This window comes from Aquarana catesbeiana, linkage group LG05 (assembly GCF_042186555.1).
Source record: "Aquarana catesbeiana isolate 2022-GZ linkage group LG05, ASM4218655v1, whole genome shotgun sequence".
Lineage (NCBI taxonomy): Eukaryota > Metazoa > Chordata > Amphibia > Anura > Ranidae > Aquarana > Aquarana catesbeiana.
The window spans coordinates 399,552,934-399,574,352 of NC_133328.1; the positions used below are offsets into that span (position 1 = coordinate 399,552,934).

The window sequence follows — 21,419 nt, forward strand, 5'->3', positions numbered from 1 at the left end:
GTGGTCTTTGTATTAAAAATAAAACAAAGTGTGTGATCCTTGGTGTGGAAAATTAGTATATTATACCCGATAGGATAAAAGTAATAAATATAATTACTGTGCATACGGAAACACTCTAAGGTGCAATTACAATTATTATGCATACCAAAACATTCTAAAGTGCATTTAGTAAAACAACAGGCAGTTCCCCTGTGTGTACAATTCTACAATGTCCATTTAAAATAAACTAAATATATCAAATAACTCTAAATTATAAATTATAAAGTGCTCTTGTGCCAGTGATGAAATCCGCTTTCTAATCTGATGGACTTTTTGTTTGCTAATATCTGTGCTGCTGTAGAAGTCACTAAATTGTATGGTCTAATATGTCAGGGTTGATATAAATATTAGGGCTGCAACTAACGATTATTTTCATAATCGATTAGTTGGCCAAATATTGTGTCGATTAATCGGTTAATAACCTTAAAAAAAAGTGTGGTGTATAATTTAGTTAATATGCAAAGTTTTAAAAAAAGGCAATTTATTCTCAAATATCACTATGCAGTCGTAAATATAAATAACCAACTATATGGTTAGGGAGCAAAATATCGAATCTACTCTGAGATTAACAGACAGAAGAGATATACTGTATGTATTATTAGAGGAGATATACTGTATATACTATTAGAGGAGATATACTGTATATACTATTAGAGGGTGAATCTGGTAAATATCATCAGACTCAGAGATCAATTTTTTTTTTATTAAAAAACAAACAATGTCTTCCTTCAAAAAAAATGTCATTTTAAGAACGTTCATTCGATTTTCTAATTGTTAGTTGGGTCAAATCGACTTTCGTTTTCAACCACAGTGACGGGAAAATTTAGAAATAGAAAACTTCTTGGTCAATGGAATTTTCAGACAGTGTATGTGGTTTTCGTTCAGAAATTACATTAAATTTAAAACCAGAATGTTGAAAACAAGTGAAAATTTCAAACAACATTCTTTCATTCAGTGAATGTACAAAGATTTTTTGTCTGAATATTCTTGTCTGAAAATTGATCCGTGTGGCCAGCATAAGGCTCGGTACATACCTATGCAGTTTGCTTTTACATTTAGTAACATAATGGGGTTAAAAAAACGAAAATGAGCCCTTAAAAAAAGCAGATAATCACTACTGTAAGGGGTTCATTTTTTTTTTACTGTAGAACTGTGAAAGTAATATTTACAATAGTGATTATTTGCTCTTTTTGTACTATAAAGGGCTCATTTTAGTTTTTTAACCACTTCAGCCCCGGAAGGATTTACCCCCTTCCTGACCAGAGCACTTTTTACAAATTGGCACTGCGTCGCTTTAACTGCTAATTGCGCGGTCATGCAATGCTGTAACCAAACGAAATTTGCGTCCTTTTCTTCCCACAAATAGAGCTTTCTTTTGATGGTATTTGATCACCTCTGCCGTTTTTATTTTTTGCGCTATACACGGAAAAAGACCGAAAATTTTGAAAAAAAATGATATTTTCTACTTTTTGTTCTAAAAAAAATCCAATAAACTCAATTTTAGTCATACATTTAGGCCAAAATGTATTTGGCCACATGTCTTTGGTAAAAAAAATGTCAATAAGTGTATATTTATTGGTTTGCGCAAAAGTTATAGCGCCTACAATCTAGGGTACATTTTCTGGAATTTACACAGCCTTTAATTTATGACTGCCTATGTCGTTTCTTGAGGTGCTAAAATGGCAGGGCAGTACAAAACCCCCACAAATGACCCCATTTTGGAAAGTAGACACCCCAAGGAAATTGCTGATAGGCATGTTGAGCCCATTGAATATTCATTTTTTTTGTCCCAAGTGATTGAATAATGACAAAAAAAAAAAAATTACAAAAAGTTGTCACTAAATGATATATTGCTCACACAGGCCATGGGCATATGTGGAATTGCACCCCAAAATACATTTAGCTGCTTCTCCTGAGTACGGGGATACCACATGTGTGGGACTTTTTGGGAGCCTAGCCGCATACGGGGCCCCGAAAACCAATCACCGCCTTCAGGATTTCTAAGGGCGTACATTTTTGATTTTACTCCTCACTACCTATCACAGTTTTGAAGGCCATAAAATGCCCAGATGGCACAAACCCCCCCCAAATGACCCCATTTTGGAAAGTAGACACCCCAAGCTATTTGCTGAGAGGCATGTTGAGTCCATGGAATATTTTATATTTTGACACAAGTTGCGGGAAAGTGACAATTTATTTATTTTTTTTTTGCACAAAGTTGTCACTAAATGATATATTGCTCACACAGGTCATGGGCATATGTGGAATTGCACCCCAAAATACATTCTGCTGCTTCTCCTGAGTATGGGGATACCACATGTGTGGGACTTTTTAGGAGCCTAGCCGCGTACGGGACCCCGAAAACCAATCACCGCCTTCAGGATTTCTAAGGGTGTACATTTTTGATTTCACTCTTCACTGCCTATCACAGTTTCGGAGGTCATGGAATGCCCAGGTGGCACAAACCCCCCCCAAATGACCCCATTTTGGAAAGTAGACACCCCAAGCTATTTGCTGAGAGGCATGGTGAGTATTTTGCAGCTCTCATTTGTTTTTGAAAATGAAGAAAGACAAAAAAAAAAATTTTTTTTTTCTTTTTTTAATTTTCAAAACTTTGTGACAAAAAGTGAGGTCTGCAAAATACTCACTATACCGCTCAGCAAATAGCTTTGGGTGTCTACTTTCCAAAATGGGGTCATTTGGGGGGGGTTTGTGCCACCTGGGCATTCCATGGCCTCCGAGACTGTGATAGGCAGTGAAGAGTGAAATCAAAAATTTACGCCCTTAGAAAGCCTGAAGGCGGTGCTTGGTTTTCGGGGTCCCATACGCGGCTAGGCTCCCAAAAAGTCTCACACATGTGGTATCCCCGTACTCGGGAGAAGCAGCAGAATGTATTTTGGGGTGTAATTTCACATATTCCCATGGCATGTTTGAGCAATATATAATTTAGTGACAACTTTGTGCAAAAAAAAAAAAAAAAAATTTGTCTCTTTCCCGCAACTTGTGTCACAATATAAAATATTCCATGGACTTGACATGCCTCTCAGCAAATAGCTTGGGGTGTCTACTTTCCAAAATGGGGTCATTTGGGGGGGGTTTGAACTGTCCTGGCATTTTATGCACAACATTTAGAAGCTTATGTCACACATCACCCACTCTTCTAACCACTTGAAGACAATGCCCTTTCTGACACTTTTTGATTACATGAAAAAATTATTTTTTTTTGCAAGAAAATTACTTTGAACCCCCACACATTATATATTTTTTTAAAGCAAATGCCCTACAGATTAAAATGGTGGGTGTTTAATTTTTTTTTTTCACACAGTATTTGCGCAGCGATTTTTCAAACGCATTTTTTGGGGAAAAAACACACTTTTTTACATTTTAATGCACTAAAACACACTATATTGCCCAAATGTTTGATGAAATAAAAAAGATGATCTTAGGCCGAGTACATGGATACCAAACATGACATGCTTTACAATTGCGCACAAACGTGCAGTGGCAACAAAATAAATACATTTTTAAAAGCCTTTAAAAGCCTTTACAGGTTACCACTTTAGATTTACAGAGGAGGTCTACTGCTAAAATTACTGCCCTCGATCTAACCGTCGCGGTGATACCTCACATGCATGGTGCAATTGCTGTTTACATTTGACGCCAGACCGACGCTTGCGTTCGCCTTAGCGCGAGAGCAGGGGGGACAGGGGTGCTTTTTTTTTTTTTTTTTTTTTTTTTCTTTATTATTTTTTTGCTTTTTTATCTTATTTTAAAACTGTTCCTTTCATTTTTTTTTTTTTAATCATTTTTACTGTTATCTCAGGGAATGTAAATATCCCCTATGATAGCAATAGGTAGTGACAGGTACTCTTTTTTGAAAAAATTGGGGTCTATTAGACCCTAGATTTCTCCTCTGCCCTCAAAGCATCTGACCACACCAAGATCGGTGTGATAAAATGCTTCCCCAATTTCCCAATGGCGCTATTTACATCCGGCGAAATCTAAGTCATAAAATGCTCGTAGCTTCCGGTTTCTTAGGCCATAGAGATGTTTGGAGCCACTCTGGTCTCTGATCAGCTCTATGGTCAGCTGGCTGAATCACCGGCTGCATTCTCAGGTTCCCTGTTGAGACAGGAGAGCCAGAGAAAAACACGGAAGACGATGGGGGGGGGGGGGCATTCTCTCCCACTGCTTGTAAAAGCAGTCTAGAGGCTAATTAGCCGCTAGGATTGCTTTTACATGAAAGCCGACCGCTGGTTGAAAAGAATGATACCAAGATGATACCTAAACCTGCAAGCATCATTTTGGTATAACCACTCAAAGTCGTGAATGCTGTACCTGAAGACAAAAATATGGCTAACAATAAAGCACAGTAAATGGTAAAGTATAAAAAATTGCATACCTGAAAAGCAAACATGATAAAACATAATAACAATAAAACATTGCAGAATAGAATACAGTAAAAAAGAGCAGAACAATAGAGAGAATAGAGAGAGAGAGAATAGAGAGAGAACAATAAAACGACAACTATTACTTTTTATTTTATATTTTTGTTTGTGTTTTTTTTTTTTTTTTTTACACTTTTTTTGTAACTGTAACTTTTATAACTGTAACCGGTTCCAGGTTCGGGTCTCTCAAAATGCGATGGCATCTTGGGAGACCCTGTGAAAGTGTGCCTAGTCTGTGCAATGCTGTACCCTACGCTAATACTCAGCTAGTGAATGGTAGCATTCAAAACATTCACCAATGCAAAGACCAGGATTGTCAGGACAGGAGGGACAATAATAGCGGGTGTCACGCCTATATCCGCGCTTACTGCAGACACGACATCTTTTTTGGGGGGGTTCGTTGGGTAGGGGTACTAGGGGGAGGACATAAAGAAAATGCCTCTCATGCAGCCGACTGCATTTGGTTGGGGATGTGAATGGGGGAAGTACGGGCGCTGCAGAAGCGGTGGGTTCCCAATTAGGATTGGCGAATGCAGCAGGAAGGGCATTATGGGCACGACGGGCCTGTGTTTGTCTTCTTTGTGGCAGCGGGACACTACTTGTGCTTGCCACCTCACCAGCTTGAACTGCACTTATGGGACTCGCCACGTCACCAAGTGTTACTGCAGTGCTGGTTTGGCTACGACCGGGGTGTACTAGGCCACTGGCGCTTGCCAGTTCACCAAAACGCTACCAAAAAAACTGTTAACGATCGCAGGGATCAGGCCTGACTCTGCGAACGCTGCAGTTATGCGTTTAGTGTTTTGTAAGTGACAGTGATCGATCGATACTGCACTTGGGTGGGCTGGGCTGGGCCGGGCGGAGGGGCAAAACGCAGGTGCTAGCAGGTATCTGGGCTGATCCCACTAACACTGCGTTTTTGGGAACCCTAAACTGCTGGGGATGCCAGTATAGATCTGATCGGATCAGATCAGATATTGATCAGTTCAGATACTATACCACTAAGGGAGGTGTACGGTGCGTGCGTGGGTGTTAGCGCTACTGGCACTAACCTGACGCTGCCTGGGGCTGGTTCTTGCCAGTTCACCAAAACGCTACCAAAAAAACTGTTAGCGATCGCAGGGATCAGGCCTGACTCTGCGAACGCTGCAGTTATGCGTTTAGTGTTTTGTAAGTGACAGTGATCGATCGATACTGCACTTGGGTGGGCTGGGCTGGGCCGGGCGGAGGGGCAAAACGCAGGTGCTAGCAGGTATCTGGGCTGATCCCGCTAACACTGCGTTTTTGGGAATCCTAAACTGTTGGGGACGCTAGTATAGATCTGATCGGATCAGATATTGATGCGTTCAGATACTATACCACTAAGGGAGGTGTACGGTGCGTGCGTGGGTGTTAGCGCTACTGGCACTAACCTGACGCTGCCTGGGGCTGGTGCTTGCCATTTCACCAAAACGCTACCAAAAAAACTGTTAGCGATCACAGGGATCAGGCCTGACTCTGCGAACGCTGCAGTTATGCGTTTAGTGTTTTGTAAGTGACCGTGATCGATCAATACTGCACTTGGGTGGGCTGGGCCGAGCCGGGCGGAGGGGCAAAACGCAGGTGCTAGCAGGTATCTGGGCTGATCCCGCTAACACTGTGTTTTTGGGAACCCTAAACTGCTGGGGACGCTAGTATAGATCTGATCAGATCAGATATTGATCCGTACAGATACTATACCACTAAGGGAGGCGTATGCTGTGTGCGTGGGTGTTAGCGGTACTGGCGCTAATCTGACGCTGCCTGGGGCGACGCATATCACCGCCGGGCGATCAGGGGGCTAAATCTTTATTCGGCGGGTGCCCTGACACTATAAAAAATAAACAAACTAACCAGCGTCACCCGTAACGGTTATACAGTGATCAGTGGTGAAAGGGTTAACTAGGGGGCAATCAAGGGGTTAAAACATTTATTAGGTAGTATATGGGGGTCCCTGTCGCTATAAAACGCTGACGGCGAACCTAAATATTTACCTCACTAACTAGCGTCACCAGCGACACTAATACAGCGATCAGAAAAATGATCGCTTAGCGACACTGGTGACGGGGGGTGATCAAGGGGTTAAAACTTTATTAGGGGGGGTTAGGGGGGTACCCTAGACCTACAGGGGGGTAATACTAACTGTCCTAACACTGTAAATGTCACAAACTGACACCAATACAGTAATCAGAAAAAAAAAAAAAAAACCTGCTGGTGTCAGTTTGTGACAGGGGGGAGGGGGGTGATTGGGGGGGGATCGGGGGGGGGGATCGGGGTGTTTTGTGTGCCTGGCATGTTCTACTGTGTGTGTGTGTGTTGTGCACTCACATTGCAGTCTTCTCTCCTCGGCCCGGAACGGAAAATACCGAGCCGAGGAGAGATGACATCATTTCCTCTGCCTCTGTGTACAATACAGAGGCAGGGAAATGATCCCATTGGCTGAGAGCGATCGCGAGGGGGGGGCCACGAATGGATGGCCTCCCCCTCACCTCCGATCGCCGGGGGAGATTTGCCGACCGCCGCTGGCACCGGGGGGGGGGTCCGATCGGACCCCCCACCCGCGGGCAGGCAAGGACGTACATGTAAGTCCTTTTGCCTGCCCGTGCCATTCTGCCGACGTATATAGTCGTGCGGCGGTCGGCAAGTGGTTAAACCCCATTATGTTACTGGCCGATTCATCGATTATGAAAATAGTAATCAATTAATTTCATAATCGATTAGTTGTCGATTAATCGATTAGTTGTTTCAGCACTAATAAATATTTGAATGTACTGTTGCAAACTGGTCAGTGCCATTAAAATAAATTATTGAAAAAAAATTATGTTTTCAGTACAAATTTCTATTTTTTATTAGATACTCCAGTGTATGTTGTTTTTATACCTTTCTAAAGCCACGCAGGTTTTATTAATTAGTGATTGTTCTGCTTTGTCTTCTTGTTTTAGTCACAAGGATGGTTATGACATATATGCTTCTTGGAAACGAATTTGGACAAGTAATGGTAAAAGTGAACCAAGTCCCAAAGCTTTTATGGCTGATCAGCAACTTCCTTACTGGGTAAGGGTTACTTTGATTAAAATGAGAGTAAACTCCCTTGTATGATTTTTACTTATAGGTAAACCTATAATAAGGGTTACCTATAGGTACAGTAAATAGCTCCTAAACATGCAGTGTTTAGGAGATATTTACTTTGGATGCAGCCGTTGACGTCACCGACACATGCGCTCTAGAGGAACAGCATACCAGTGACTCCTGCTCGCATGTGCGGGAGTGACGTCATTACCAGCTTAGCCATTCAGACTGCCAAAGCCTGCAAACCTGGAAGGAAGACAGGGTGAAGATGGAAGTTCCTTCAGCGGTGATAGCGTGCCGCTGGAGAGCTTAGTTTTCAGGTAAGTCTGTCATAATGTGCTAGCATGCAATGCATAGTAGCACATTATGATCTAAACTACCCAGTGCCTTTTTTTTTTTGGTGCGGTTTACTACTGCTTTGAAGGCATACTCCAGTCAAAATTATAGATTAAACCCTAAAACAAATTCAGAGAGCATAAGCTAACTGATGACTAGCTCAGTTTTTATCTAGATGTTACTTTATTGCACCAATTTACCCCACTCCTTTTTGTCTGTAATCTGGTGATCCTGAAGCTCCCCTAACTTTGATGCTGCAACACATGACATGATGTTTGCCACACTCAGAAATCCTGATATAACATTGCTGGCACTAAGATGTTTATCAAAGCCATGAATTAGATCATTGGAAGTTTGAATATGTTTAGTGATGTGAAATAGAGAGAAAGAGAGAGGATTTTACATAAATACAAAAACTCCAGTGCACCCCATACCACAATCAGACCCAATTATAGAAGTGTGCTTTTGTAAAATGGCAGATGGAGTCCTAATCCAAGATTAAACCAGCCAACACCTTGTTTAAACAAAAATTGTCACCAATAAAAAAACAAAACTTTTGAAGCCAAAAATTACCAAAAATTGATTTCACATAAAATAGAGTGCAGTTATCGGGTACGCCTTCTACCTGTAATCTAGTAGTTTTAGAATGTTCTTGCTTGTGTTCCTGGAACACTTGCTGAAGGCCTCCTTCTGCCGCTTTCATACAGAAAGCCTTGTGTAAAAATTGTTAGTACAATAGCCAGAATATTTGTATTTGCAGAATAAGAAGTCTAATTCCTTCCTCTCAGGAGAGATTTCTTTGAACTTATACCAGCCTGGAGTTCCCCTTATTTATGGAATCCATTGCTGTTTGGAAAGAATCCCGATGCGGTCAATTTATGAACTGTGCAAATGCTATTTTTTCCCTTTAATATTGAAAGTGTTGATTATTATATGCCTGTTACACTCATTCATTAATTGTTGATTCTGATTTTTTTTTTTTTTTTTTAGGTACAGTGTACAAAACCTGAGTGTGGGAAGTGGCGTCAGTTGACAAAAGAGATTCATTTAACAATACAAATGGCGAAAACATACAAATGCGGCATGAAATTAAATAACTCAATGAAGGTAATGGTTCTTTATGATTTAGTGTTTATGTATTAATGTTGAACATGCCTTTAGGATTTGAAAACTTTGAACTGGAACATTTTAACCAGTTCCTGCCTGGCCTATTGCATAATGATACAAGCAGGAACCTCTCCTCTATCTGGGCGGACGTCATATGACGTCCCCCCAGATGGGGACCGTGCAGCGGCATGTTCTGTCACTGGCTGCATCCATCTGAGACAGCCAATGACTGATCACTGTACCGGCCCGCTGCTGGTACCATGTGACTGCTGTAACTAAACACAGTAGGTCACATTACAGTTGTAAACAATGGATGGCTTCCTTTCAAGCCAGCCATTGTATACAATTATGTTGCTAGCTGTGATTGGTCAGTGTGATCACATGGTACAGACTGGACCAATCAGAGTCAATCTGCACCATGTGATTAGCTCTGACCAATCACAGCTAATGACAACAAAAAAACTGAATGAATAGATTTCATTCAGTAAAATGCTTGCATATAGCAATGTAATGCATTGATATAGGCAAACATATAGTGTTTACATCGTGATCAGCTGTGATTGGACACAGCTGATTATGTGTTAAAGAGCCAGCGTGATTGGCTCTTTACCCCGATCACAGAGCACGCTGGATGCGTGCTGCAGCAGATGTGCGGGGGGCACGGTTTTGGTAGGACGTCAATATACGCCCTCCCATAACTGGATGACCGGGCTATAGCTGTCATTTAGCTATAACGCGGTCAGCAAGTGGTCAAGAACAATCCCAATCAGTTCAATACAATTCAACCACATTTATAAATAGCTACATCCACTGGAGCCAAGCCACAATTAGTTTTGTCTCTAAAAAATTAAGGTGGTTCTAGAGGGTAATTTTTTACCTATATGCATTCTCTGTATTAAGGTAAATTCCAAGTGTAATAAAGCTCCCTCAACCCTAAATACTCTAGTCCTCACTCAATCCAGCTCTGTGCCCATCTGTAGTGGCTCTCTCCCTGCTCTCACAGACTTAGTGGAAGCCATTGGCTCATGCTGCTGTCATATAAGCCCGCACATCTGCCCCCATATCAATCAGTTTGCTATGGTGACATATATATAAGAGGAAGGGCTGAGAGCCCAACGGGGCACCCCAGAAGAGGAGGTTCAGGGCCGCTCTGTTTATTACTATTGTACAAAGCAGGTAGGTATAACATGTTTATTCATTTACAAAAAACTCCAGCCTTTGCAACCGCTTTACCACTGTTCTGTTTGATGGAGTGTGATGTTGATGCATGCCCATTTGGCTGTAGCCCACTTTGAAAATGTTATCTTCTTGCTGTTATCTGGTTTGTTTTCTTGCAGGCTGAGGGGCCAGATCAGTGCTCCATGCCAGAAGACCTGGTAAGTTAAACTTTACATTTTACAAATAAACAATGACTAAACATGTTTTCAGTAGATCCTTTTTTTTTTTTTTTTTTTTTTTTTAAAGCGGGGTTCCACCCAGATTTTGAACAATATCTGTATGTATTCTCTTCCTTGCCTAGATGCTGACATGCCGTTTAAAACAAATTTAATTGCCGTAATTACCTTTTATTTTTCTATTCTTCTTTGCACTTCCTGGTTCTCCTCCCGTGGGAGTAGGCGTGTTTCTAGCCTCTCCCAGACTCCGCACAGAATCCTGGGAGCTAGTCTCAGGCTTCCCAGGATGCCACTGAGCATGTGCGGGAACGAGCAGTGAATGCTGGGAGCACAGCATTCACCACATCCAGGAAATAAATGCTTATGGGCTTCAAATGCCCACAATGAAGATGGAAACCGCCTTCAGTGAATAATATAAGTTATTCTTTCCGACGAAATCTGACACAGGCGGACATATTACACACAATATGTGAGTATGTAATGCTGAGAAGGAAAGTTTGTAAATGAACTAAAAAAAAAAAAAAACGATAGATAGGTGGACCCCTGCTTTAACTTACAAGTGTCTAAACTGGTATTTTTCATTATTTATATAAACTGTATCTTTTACAAATAAACATATATTGCTGTGCACATGCATGACACTAATAAGAAAGCCCAATGCCACCTTCTTTCTAGAAGACTGTTTTATTCTTTGGCAACATAGGAGAGAAAATGGTGGGGGAGATTTACTAAAATTGGAGCGGGCAAAATCTGGTGCAGCTCTGCAAAGAAACCAGTAAAAATCCAGTTTTAGTAAATCTCCCCCCAGTGTTTCCTACCTCTGACTTAGTGCTCTCCTTTGCACAGCTCTGCTGTCTGTGGCTTCAGCTGCTATCTAGACTTGCTAGGAGCTCCACTTGTTGGCTTCAGTGGTAAATATTAAATAGTCATATGCAGTATTATGAATGTATTTATTAAAAGGAAATACCGGTACATTTTTTTATTTTATTTTTATCACTGAATAAAAGAAAGTAGATGAAATGATCTAGACACCACTCTGCTTGTGCTTTTATAAAAAAACAAACAAAAAAACAAAATGTAATTGGTACAGTTCTTTGAATGTGTCAGAAAGCCACTGATGCATTCTGTGTTTGCTGTCAAAGGACTGCAATGACTATTAGGCGCTACCTTATGTAAATAACGGTCCATAGCTGCATACGGCCATCCTCACCCATTCATGTTTATGGGAGACTATGCAGCTCCAGGGCATCCCCAGCACCAGATATATTTAGGATTTTTTTACGTTGTATAAGCAAATGCGCCCATGTCCAAGAAGCCCCAACTTTTTTTACGTTTTTATTTGTGTTGTTTGGTAATTTTTTTATTTTATTTGTAAAGGACTTTCATAGTTTATACCAGAAATGTCATTTCAAAGTCATTATAAATAGGACAAATTATAGAACAAAATGTGCAGTGTTTATTTATAGTAACAGTAACCTCTTTTGAAAACTAACAGACATCAAAATAGAAAAAAAAAAAAAATTTCTATGCAATCTATAGACAAAAAACTTAAAGGTCATGCAAGGCCATATTTAAAAAAGATATTTAGTACATCTGTGGAATATATTTAGTACATCTCTGGAATACAGTCAAATTTGCCCAAGTATTAGTCCTTTAAGTTTGCTGCAGGTACAGAAAAATAAGTGTGGTTAGGCCTGAAATATGGTATGCTCCTACCCTCCTCTTTGAGATGACAACCCTAATTTCTGATGGATTGCAATATACACAGATCTCTCCTAATCTACCCTGCTACCTTCATTATCCCCCCCCCCCCCCAAGCTCAAGTTATGACCAAGCCCCGATGGGCAGGGTGAAATGTATCAGAGTGCACGGTGTGGTGCAGACATGTAGGCTGAGGCTGCTTCTTATCGTTTATTCACCTGGGCTGATTGAGAGTAGCGGCAATCTTTTCCTCTTTACACTTTTTAGCCTCCTGGATTGGTATTAGGATAAGCCTACTCCCCATGTTCTGGGACAAAGGGATATGCTTTCACCTCTACTTTGAGTGGTGCCAAAAGCAATATAACAGGTCACAGCTCAAAAGGTTTCTTGCAAAATAAACAAGTATTTTTTGCACTTTAAAAAAAAAAAAACATTACTAATTGTATATTTAACATACCAAAAGGGAACAAGCAAGAGAAAATTTATTGTTAAAGTTGAAATCCAGTCAAATACTAACTAAGCTTAAACCTGCTCCCAGCCCATTCTAAATCTATTCTAACTACTCTTTAAAGGAAAGATGCTTATACTTACCTATTCTGAGAGCGCTCTGGTCCAGTCATCTGAGCTCCTCAGCGGCCGGTTTCAGTGAAGAGGAGAGATTGCCTGCAATACCTATGCAGTGACGTCACCCATAGGCTTACAATGGGGCATCCATTGTCAGCTGTCAATCCTCTATGCTAAAGCCGACGCTGGGAGCTGATCTTGTGACTGAACCAGGGCGCCCTCAGAATAGGTAAGTATACACATCTTTCCTTTACAGGGTAGTTAGAATAGGCTTAGAATGGGGGTGGGAGCAGGTTTAAAGGATAAGTTCACTTTCAGAACGTTACTAGTTCCACCTGTTTTTATTGTGGAACATGTAACATGTTGCAGCTCACCCCCCTCTCCCTGTGATAGCAGGCAGGGGTTCTTCTCCTCGCAACCACTGTCAAAATTTGAAAACAACCCAGCTGTGCGTGGCTCCGCCCACATGGGTGTGTCATTCGTTCACAGTTTTCTGTGAATAAATGCCTAGAAGTTTCGTCAGCCATTGGTCGGCTTGTATTGCTCAATGAGTGAGCGCTCTGGTAGTCCATTGATACTGCCTGCCCATACTATATTGAGAGCCTGCATGAGACTGAGATTGGCGATCTGCTGATTGAGGCTACAATGCTCTGCAGGCTCTAGAAAAAAAATAAATGCACATTTTTTTTTAGCTTCAAAAAAATTTGAATTTATTCTTTTTTTGAAAATGTGAACTTATCCTTTTAGCATAGTTAATTATTTGACTGAATGTTTACTTTAAGGTTTGCATACACTTTAACAAACCAAAATTGAATAACTTTTGCAAGGCAATAGTGTCAGTAAAAGCTTTATTTGTTCCCCTAAAAAGAATGTATGTGTTATTTTAAGTTCTGACAAAGTTGTCACTAAATAAGACCGGCCCATGTGAGAAATGTAAAAATTGCTCTAGTTCACGAAGAGTATACAGGTACTGGGTCTGAAATGGTTGATATACTTGGAACAAGAGCCAAAAAGTTTAAATGTTGTTTATTTGGTTTATGATACATAACATGAGATTGTTAAGAGACAATTGAACAATATGCCAGAATAATAATGTACATATTAAACTAGTTCTAGTGTTGATTTACATAATTTAGGATAACAGAGAAACCATGTCTTAGATTGTTTTTTTAACCCTGCTTTAAGGCAGGTTCACACTAGTGCGATTTTAGGTGCGATTTGAGTCACAAAGAATCGCAAGACAATGGAAATCACATTGTTTTCAATGGTGCCCATTCACATTAATGCAACAAAACATGGCCCAATTTTGGAAAAAGGCATTGACAGCCAGACAACTAGTGTTTTCAGAAGGAGAATGCTATAGCTATTGTAGCATGCATTTTTCTTTCATAATAGGTTTCCAGGGTTGATTTACTAAAGGCAAATAGACTGCAGTTGCACTCTGCAAGAGCATTTCCTCCAGAGCTTACTAAATGAGCAGAAGCTCTGCTGACTTCCATCATCCAATCATGTGGAAGCAAAAATGTATTTTTTTTTTTTTTTTTACTTTCCTTGCACGTGATTGGGTATTCTTTGCAAAGTGAAGCTTTACCTCATTTACTAAGCTATGGAACAAATGCACCTGCAGAGGGAAACTGCACTTTGCAAAGTGCACATTCTTTTTTCCTTTAGTAAATCAACCACTCTGTGTCATGCTCACATATGTTGTAAGCTTGATGTAAATTTTCTTTTTTTTAATTGTCAGAGAGTATCTGAAGTATCAACTCAGCCGTGGTATTCGATGCTCATTCTTCCTCCATTGCTTAAAGATAGTCCAGCAGCCGCATTGTTGGCTGCTTATTACCCTGACTGTGTGGGCATGAGTCCATCGTGCACCAACACAAATCGTCTTCATATAGAAGAAAAAGTGGAGCAAAGCAGAGGAGTCGGTTCTAACTTAGCTGGTGAGTGCTTCAAGTCTTATCACTAAATGTACCATCTTGATAATTACAGCTACGCAATGTCCCCCGACAAAGAAGATTGTTCACTTTTTTTTTTTTTTTCAGCTGCAAGAATTAATCCATATTTTCAGCCATTTTACCAGCCCAATGAATGTGGGAAGGCATTATGTGTAAGACCGGATGTAATGGAACTGGATGAGCTCTATGAGTTTCCAGAATACTCTAGGGATCCCACAATGTATTTGGCTATGAGAAATCTGATTTTAGCCCTGTGGCACATAAACTGTAAGGTATGTAAAAATGCATTTCTAAAGATATTCATAATGAATTAGGGTGCAACTGCTTTGCTAACTTCGATGAGTGTTCTGCTGATTTTAGCTATAAGTTGATGCTGATATAGAGCAGGGGTCTCAAAACTTTATAAACAAAGGGACATTTTACTGTTCTTCAAACTTTAGGGGGGCCAGACTGTGGTCAGTGGGAGTAGAAAACGTCATGGTGTCTCTGGAAGTAAACAGTGTCCCCTCTTTGCTATTAGGGGGAGGAATAGTGTCCCATCATTGGTGTCAGTGGGAGGAATAGTGTTCTATCATTGGTGTCAGTGGGAGGAATAATGTCCCTTCATTGATGTCAGGACCGGTGTTACTTTGCATATAATTTTATATATACTGTGATTCTGTACTTTCCAAATATGCTGCAGAAATCTCTGTCTACTAAGTCTGGCTGCATCCATTTTAACTTTGGGCAGCTGAAGCTGCTGTCTGTTCACTTCCTGGATTTACACAGACACACATAGGTACACCTCCAGCTCTGCAGCTCTCATTAGCCCTCTTATGACTTCCCCCCCCCCCCCCCCCCCCTCCTGGCAAACTGTCGTGAGAGTGAGAGAGAGAAAGCCGTGCATGATGTCATATGTCATTTACCAGACAAACAGAAAGTGGTCTGTATAAGGTATTTACTGGCAGAAAAAAAATGTTTTACAATCCAAAGTTAACACAACAAGGGCAGAAGATTTAATAGATGAAAAGTTGAAAAAATGACTGAAGGTCCGCTTTAATTAGTTGCATGCAATGGCAAGCTGTGATTTCCAAAGCAAACAGTCCATTCTTGTATTGAGAGAGATATAATTATTGCCCCTGTACAAATCATTAGTAAGACTTCATCTGGAATATCCAGTTCAGTTTTGGGCACCAGTTTGCAAAAAGGATATTTGGGAACTGGAGAAAGTGCAGAGAGGAGCAACCAAACTGATAACTGCATGGTGAAGCTCAGCTATGAGGACAATTAGGGGAACTGAATCTTGAGAAGAGGAGATTAAGGAGGGATATCATCAACATGTCTAAATTCATAAGTGGTCCATATGGTGAACTTGGTGTTGAGTTATTTACTTTAAGTTCATCACAGAGGACAAGGGGGCACTCTTTAGGTCTTGAGAAAAAGAGATTTAATCTCCAAATATGGAAAGGTTTCTTCACAATAATGTGGAATAAACTCCCTCAAGAGCTTGTTCTGCCCAGCTCATTAGATTGGATTCTTTCCTAAATGTACATAATATAACTGGATACTAACATGTATAGCTAAAGTTAATCCAGGGAATATCAGATTGCCTCTTGGGGATCAGGAAGGATTTTTTCCCCCTGCTGGAGCAAATTGTATCATGCTTTTTGCCTTCCTCTGGATCAACTGTTGGTATAGCATTGTGTATATGGGATTTATGATCCCCCCCCCCCCCGTTGTGTTGGTTGAACTAGATGGACTTGTGCCTTTTTTCAACCTGACTAGTGACCCATCATTGGTGCCAGTGGGAGGAGTAGTGCTGCATCATTGTCAGTGGGAGGAATAGTGTTCCATCATTGTTGTCAGTGGGAGGAATCATTGGTGTCAGAGGGTGGATCATTGGTGTTAGTGCCCCATCATTGGTGTCAGAGGGTGGAACAGTGCCCTGTTGGTAGTGTCAGTGACAGGATGTTGCTGACAGTGGGGAGAATAATGCCCAAAAGGCCGTAAAAAAGCAAGCAAAGGACTGCATCTGGCCCCCCAGGCCACAGTTTGGAGACCACTGATATAGAGGAACTGCTGGCAAAAAGGAGCAAAGCCCCTGACAGTTTTTTCTTTTTACTTGTAAACAGAATAGGAAAGGGATAGATCCTTTGTAGATGTTTTTTTGTGGTCCTGTGTTCTTTAGGGAATTACCCTTACTTCCTGTCAGGAAAGGAAATGATGGATAATCTATGTAGTGGTAATACAGATTTAAAAAAAAAAAAAAACTTATAGACATTCTATCCCTTTCCCATTTTTGTGGGGGGAGAGGGTTGGAAACCTCTGTGAGCTTATTACTATCTTCCTGTCCCTGAGACAACCGACTTTCTTATTTCTGTTCCTGGAAGTGAACTTTCCTCAAAGGGATCACGGGCAGCAGTAAAAACTTGAGAGGGGTACAGGGCCGATCCTAGAGTCACAGGTGCCTGGGTGCAGAAATATTTCTGGTGCCCCTACATGGGCGTGGTCATCTTACAAACCCCTCCCCTTTACAGACGTTTCTATGGCAATGACTTAAACACAGAAATGCTCTCCTAAAGAGTCTTTGTTACCCTGGGATCAACCCATGATCTCTTAACAATAAACACAATACAGGAAGAGAGTACTCTAATGGGGCCTGGAGGGGGGTCTCTCTAATGGACACAGAGAGGGCTTCTGTTAGAGAGTCTGTTAGAAAGAGCCCCCAGACATACTGCAGACATACTACAGGAGATGGTCAGAGACTGCAGATATGTACTTGTATCAACAAGAGATTGTCAGAGACTGAAGACATGATACAGAAGATGGTCAAAGACTGCAAATATACTATAGGAGATGGTCAGAGACTGCAGATATGTACTTGTATCAACATGAGATTGTCAGAGACTGCAGACATGATACAAGAGATGGTCAGAGACTGCGGAAATTATACAAGAGATTGATGCATCAAATGCAGCCTCATCAGTGCCCACCAATTGCAGCCTCATCAGTGTCCACCAATTGCAGCCTTATCAGTGCCCACCAATTGCAGCCTTATAAGTGCCCACCAATTGCAGCCTTATCAGTGCCCACCAATTGCAGCCTTATCAGTGCCCACCAAATGCAGCCTTATCAGTGCCCACCAAATGCAGCCTTATCAGTGCCCACCAAATGCAGCCTTATCAGTGCCCATCAAATGCAGCCTACCAGTGACCACCAATTGCAGCCTACCAGTGTCCCTGGATCAAACAGAGCGGCGACGATCTCCTACTGTCACGGAGCTTGGATTTCCCGCCTCCTAGACCAGCTCACGCTATTATGATACACGTCACACTGATTCAATTTCACTGTATTGGATCAGTGTTCCGTCTATTACAGGAGCCGGTCTTGGAGGTGGGACTTTGCTACAGCGCTGCCCAGGGGTGGATTGACAACTCATAGGGCCCCAGGCAATAGGAGATTATGGGGCCCCAAGGTTTAAAGATTGCTGCAGTCATACCCTCCACACTCCTCTCCTGTAGATACTGCCCATTGCCATACCCTCTACACACCTCTCCTGTACATACCGCCCCCTGTTATACCCTCCACACTCCTCCCCTGGAGGGTATGACAGAGGGCGGTATGTACAGGAGAGGAGTGTGGAGGGTATGATAGAGGGCGGTATGTACAGGAGAGGAGATTGGAGGGTATGACAGTGGGCGTTATGTACAGGAGAAGAGTGTGGAGGGTATTACAGTGGGCAGTATGTACAGGAGAGAAAAAAAATCACGTCCTCCAAAAGGCCCCCACATCCATTATTTTGTATCATAATTAAAACTAAAATTTAATTTAGCAGGAAGTTAGATTTACATGCAACAGCACCCCCACTTCACATCAGGAGCCACCTTTTACATCGTGAGCCCCCTATATAACATCAAGAGTCTCCTTTTACATCAGAAGTCCCCCCCTTTACATTAGGAGTCCCCCTTTGCATCAGTAGTCCCTACTTACATCAGAACATCAGAGTTCCTCTTTACATCAATAGCCTCCTACTGAACATCAGGTGTCTCCCTTTATGCCAGAATCCCTCTTTACATCAGAAATCTCCCCTTCACATTAAGAGTTCTCCCGCAGCTTTGGGTCTTTTACCCCCCATGCGCGTGCCCGTGCCCTCCTCCTTCGTGCAAGTGCCCATGTCCTGCCCTACACAGGCTGGTGAGGTTAATAAGCAAACCCCCGGCCCCAACCTCCATCACCACCACCGGCTGCTTGACAGCCTACAAATTTTTCCATCCCAAAATTATCTTTTCCATGCAGAGCAAACTGAGCACGCTCCACTAGTGACACCCGCGGAAGGGGATAGAGGGCGTGCACAGCCTGAGGGAAGTGGTGTGGCCTTTGTACGTTACAGCATAGTGGCCTGGGGGGGAAATTCACACCCTGCCCCCCCTGGGGTGACCACATTTCCAAACTGCCATTCAGGGACCATTTTGCTAAGGATGACGGGGGGGGGGATGTAGCCTCTGGGTTGATCAGTGGCGGAGTTGACTTGTCGGGCGAATGGCTGGTGTAAGCAATTAAATCATCCAGACACCATGCTTGATATGGTGTCAGGATGATCAAATCAAATTTATATTATTACTCTGTAATATTATTATTATTATTATACAGGATTTATAGAGCGCCAACAATTTAAGCAGTGCTTTACAATATAAAAGGGAGGCAATACAGTTATAATACAATAAAATACAAGAGGATTAAGAGGGCCCTGCTTTGAAGAGCTTACAATCTAATAGGGTGGGGAAGGTGGTACAAAAGGTTGTAACTGTGGGGAATGAGCTGTTGGAAGTGGTAGGAGATTAGTTGGAGACGTGATAGGCTTTCCTGAAGAGATGAGTTTTCAGGGATCGCCTGAAGGTAGCAAGAGTAGGGGATAGCCGGATAGATGGAGGTAGTGAGTTCCAGAGGATGGGAGAGGCTCTGGAGAAATCCTGGAGACGAGCATGAGAGGAGGAGATGAGAGAGCTTGAGAGTAGGAGGTCTTGAGAAGAGCGGAGAGGTCGATTTGGGTGATATTTGGAGACAAGATTGGTGATGTACCTCGGGGCATTGAATGGCTTTGTATGTTGTGGTTAGTATTTTTAATTTAATTTGCTGGGTGATTGGGAGCCAGTGTAGGGATTGGAGTAGAGGGTTGGCAGACACTGAGTGGTTGGTAAGGTGGATAAGTCTGGCAGCAGCATTCATGATAGACTGAAGAGGGGATAGCCTATGGAGAGGTAGGCCAATGAGAAGGGAGTTGCAATAGTCAAGGCGAGAGATAACAAGGGAGTGAATGAGGAGCTTGGTGGTTTCATTTGTTAAAAAGGGGCGATTTTAGAGATGTTACGGAGGTGAATTCTACAAACTTTTGACAACGATTGGATTTGAGGCTGAAATGACAAGTCAGAGTGTAGGATTACACCTAGCGTGAGGGGAGGGACTGATGGTTGCATTGTTGATTTTGATGGAAAAGTCATGGAGGGGGGCACGGGCGGGGGGGAATATTAATAGCTCAGTTTTAGAGAGATTTAGTTTAAGGAAGCGACATCCATGCTGATATGTCAGTTAGTAAGTTAGTAATGCAAGAGGAGACTGAAGGAGTGAGGTGAGGAGTAGACAGATAGATTTGGGTGTCATCAGCATATAAGTGGTATTGGAAGCCGTGGGGGGTTATTAAGTGACCAAGGGATGAGGTGTAGATAAAGAGAAGGGGTCCAAGAACAGAGCCTTGGATGACCCCCACAGAAAGGGGCAATGGAGAGGAGGAGACAGAGTTGTAGGTGACACTGAAGGAGCGCTGTGATAAATAGGCAGAGAACCAGGATAGAGCAGAATCTCTCGAGGCCAAGAGAATGTAGTTTATTGAGAAGGAGCGGGTGGTCAACAGTATCAAAGGCCACAGAGAGGTCAAGTAGTAGGAGTATGGAGTACTGGCTGTTGGTTTTAGCAGTTAGTAAATCATTAGTGAGTTTTAGTAAGGCAGTTTCCGTGGAGTGCTGCGAGCGAAAGCCAAACTGTAAGGGGTCAAGAAGGTTATTTTCACTGAGGTAGGAGCTAAGACGGTTGTAGACTAAGTGTTCTAGAAGTTTAGAGGTGAATGGGAGCAATGAGATGGGTCTTAAGTTGTTCAGGTTGGTAGGGTCCAGTGAGGGTTTTTTATATAATGAAATAGTTCAACTCACCATAATGCAGAATCAGTGGGAGCCCTGAGATTATCACTTGCCACCGTTGCCTGCCACCAGATGCAGCATGTCACTTGCCACCATCGCCTGCCACCAGATGCAGCATGTCACTTGCCACCGTCGCCTGCCACCAGATGCAGTGTGTCACTTGCCACCATTGCGTGTCACTTACCATCCATAGCCTGCCACCAGATGCAGCGTGTTACTTGCCACCGTTGCCTGCCACTAAATGAAGCGTGCCACTTGCCACCGTCGCCTGCCGTTAGATGCAGCGTGTCACTTGCCACCTTCGCTTGCCACCAGATGCAACATGTCATTTGCAACCCTCACCTGCTGCCAGATGCAGAGTGTCACTTGCCACATATATCCTGGCTCTCTCTCCCTCTCTTTCAGCTGGGCATGCTGGGGGCTGCAGTTTCCCTCTTAGCATTGCTGGGGCTTGCCAGTCCTCGGGACTACATACACCATGATCCTCTTTTTTTTTCCCTGCCCTGTAGAAAGGAGAGTGTGAACAAGCACGAGTTATCCGTGTGAAACCGTGTGAATCGGTCTACCAATGTTATTGGCACCTTGACAATAAAGTAACTATTCTATAGAAGTTCT

The 21,419-nt window shown here is 42.2% G+C and overlaps 1 protein-coding gene across 8 annotated transcripts in view; it reads left to right on the top strand.

The window, feature by feature from the left end:
- KDM1B (lysine demethylase 1B) overlaps positions 1–21,419 on the top strand; it is a 119,229-nt gene that overhangs the window by 14,484 nt on the left and 83,326 nt on the right. For all 8 annotated transcript variants that reach the window (XM_073631124.1, XM_073631126.1, XM_073631125.1 and 5 more), the window contains 5 exons: positions 7,448–7,559; positions 8,901–9,017; positions 10,355–10,393; positions 14,421–14,619; positions 14,722–14,906. In XM_073631124.1, coding sequence (XP_073487225.1) covers positions 7,448–7,559; positions 8,901–9,017; positions 10,355–10,393; positions 14,421–14,619; positions 14,722–14,906 — 652 coding nt within the window. The remainder of the gene's footprint in view (positions 1–7,447; positions 7,560–8,900; positions 9,018–10,354; positions 10,394–14,420; positions 14,620–14,721; positions 14,907–21,419) is intronic.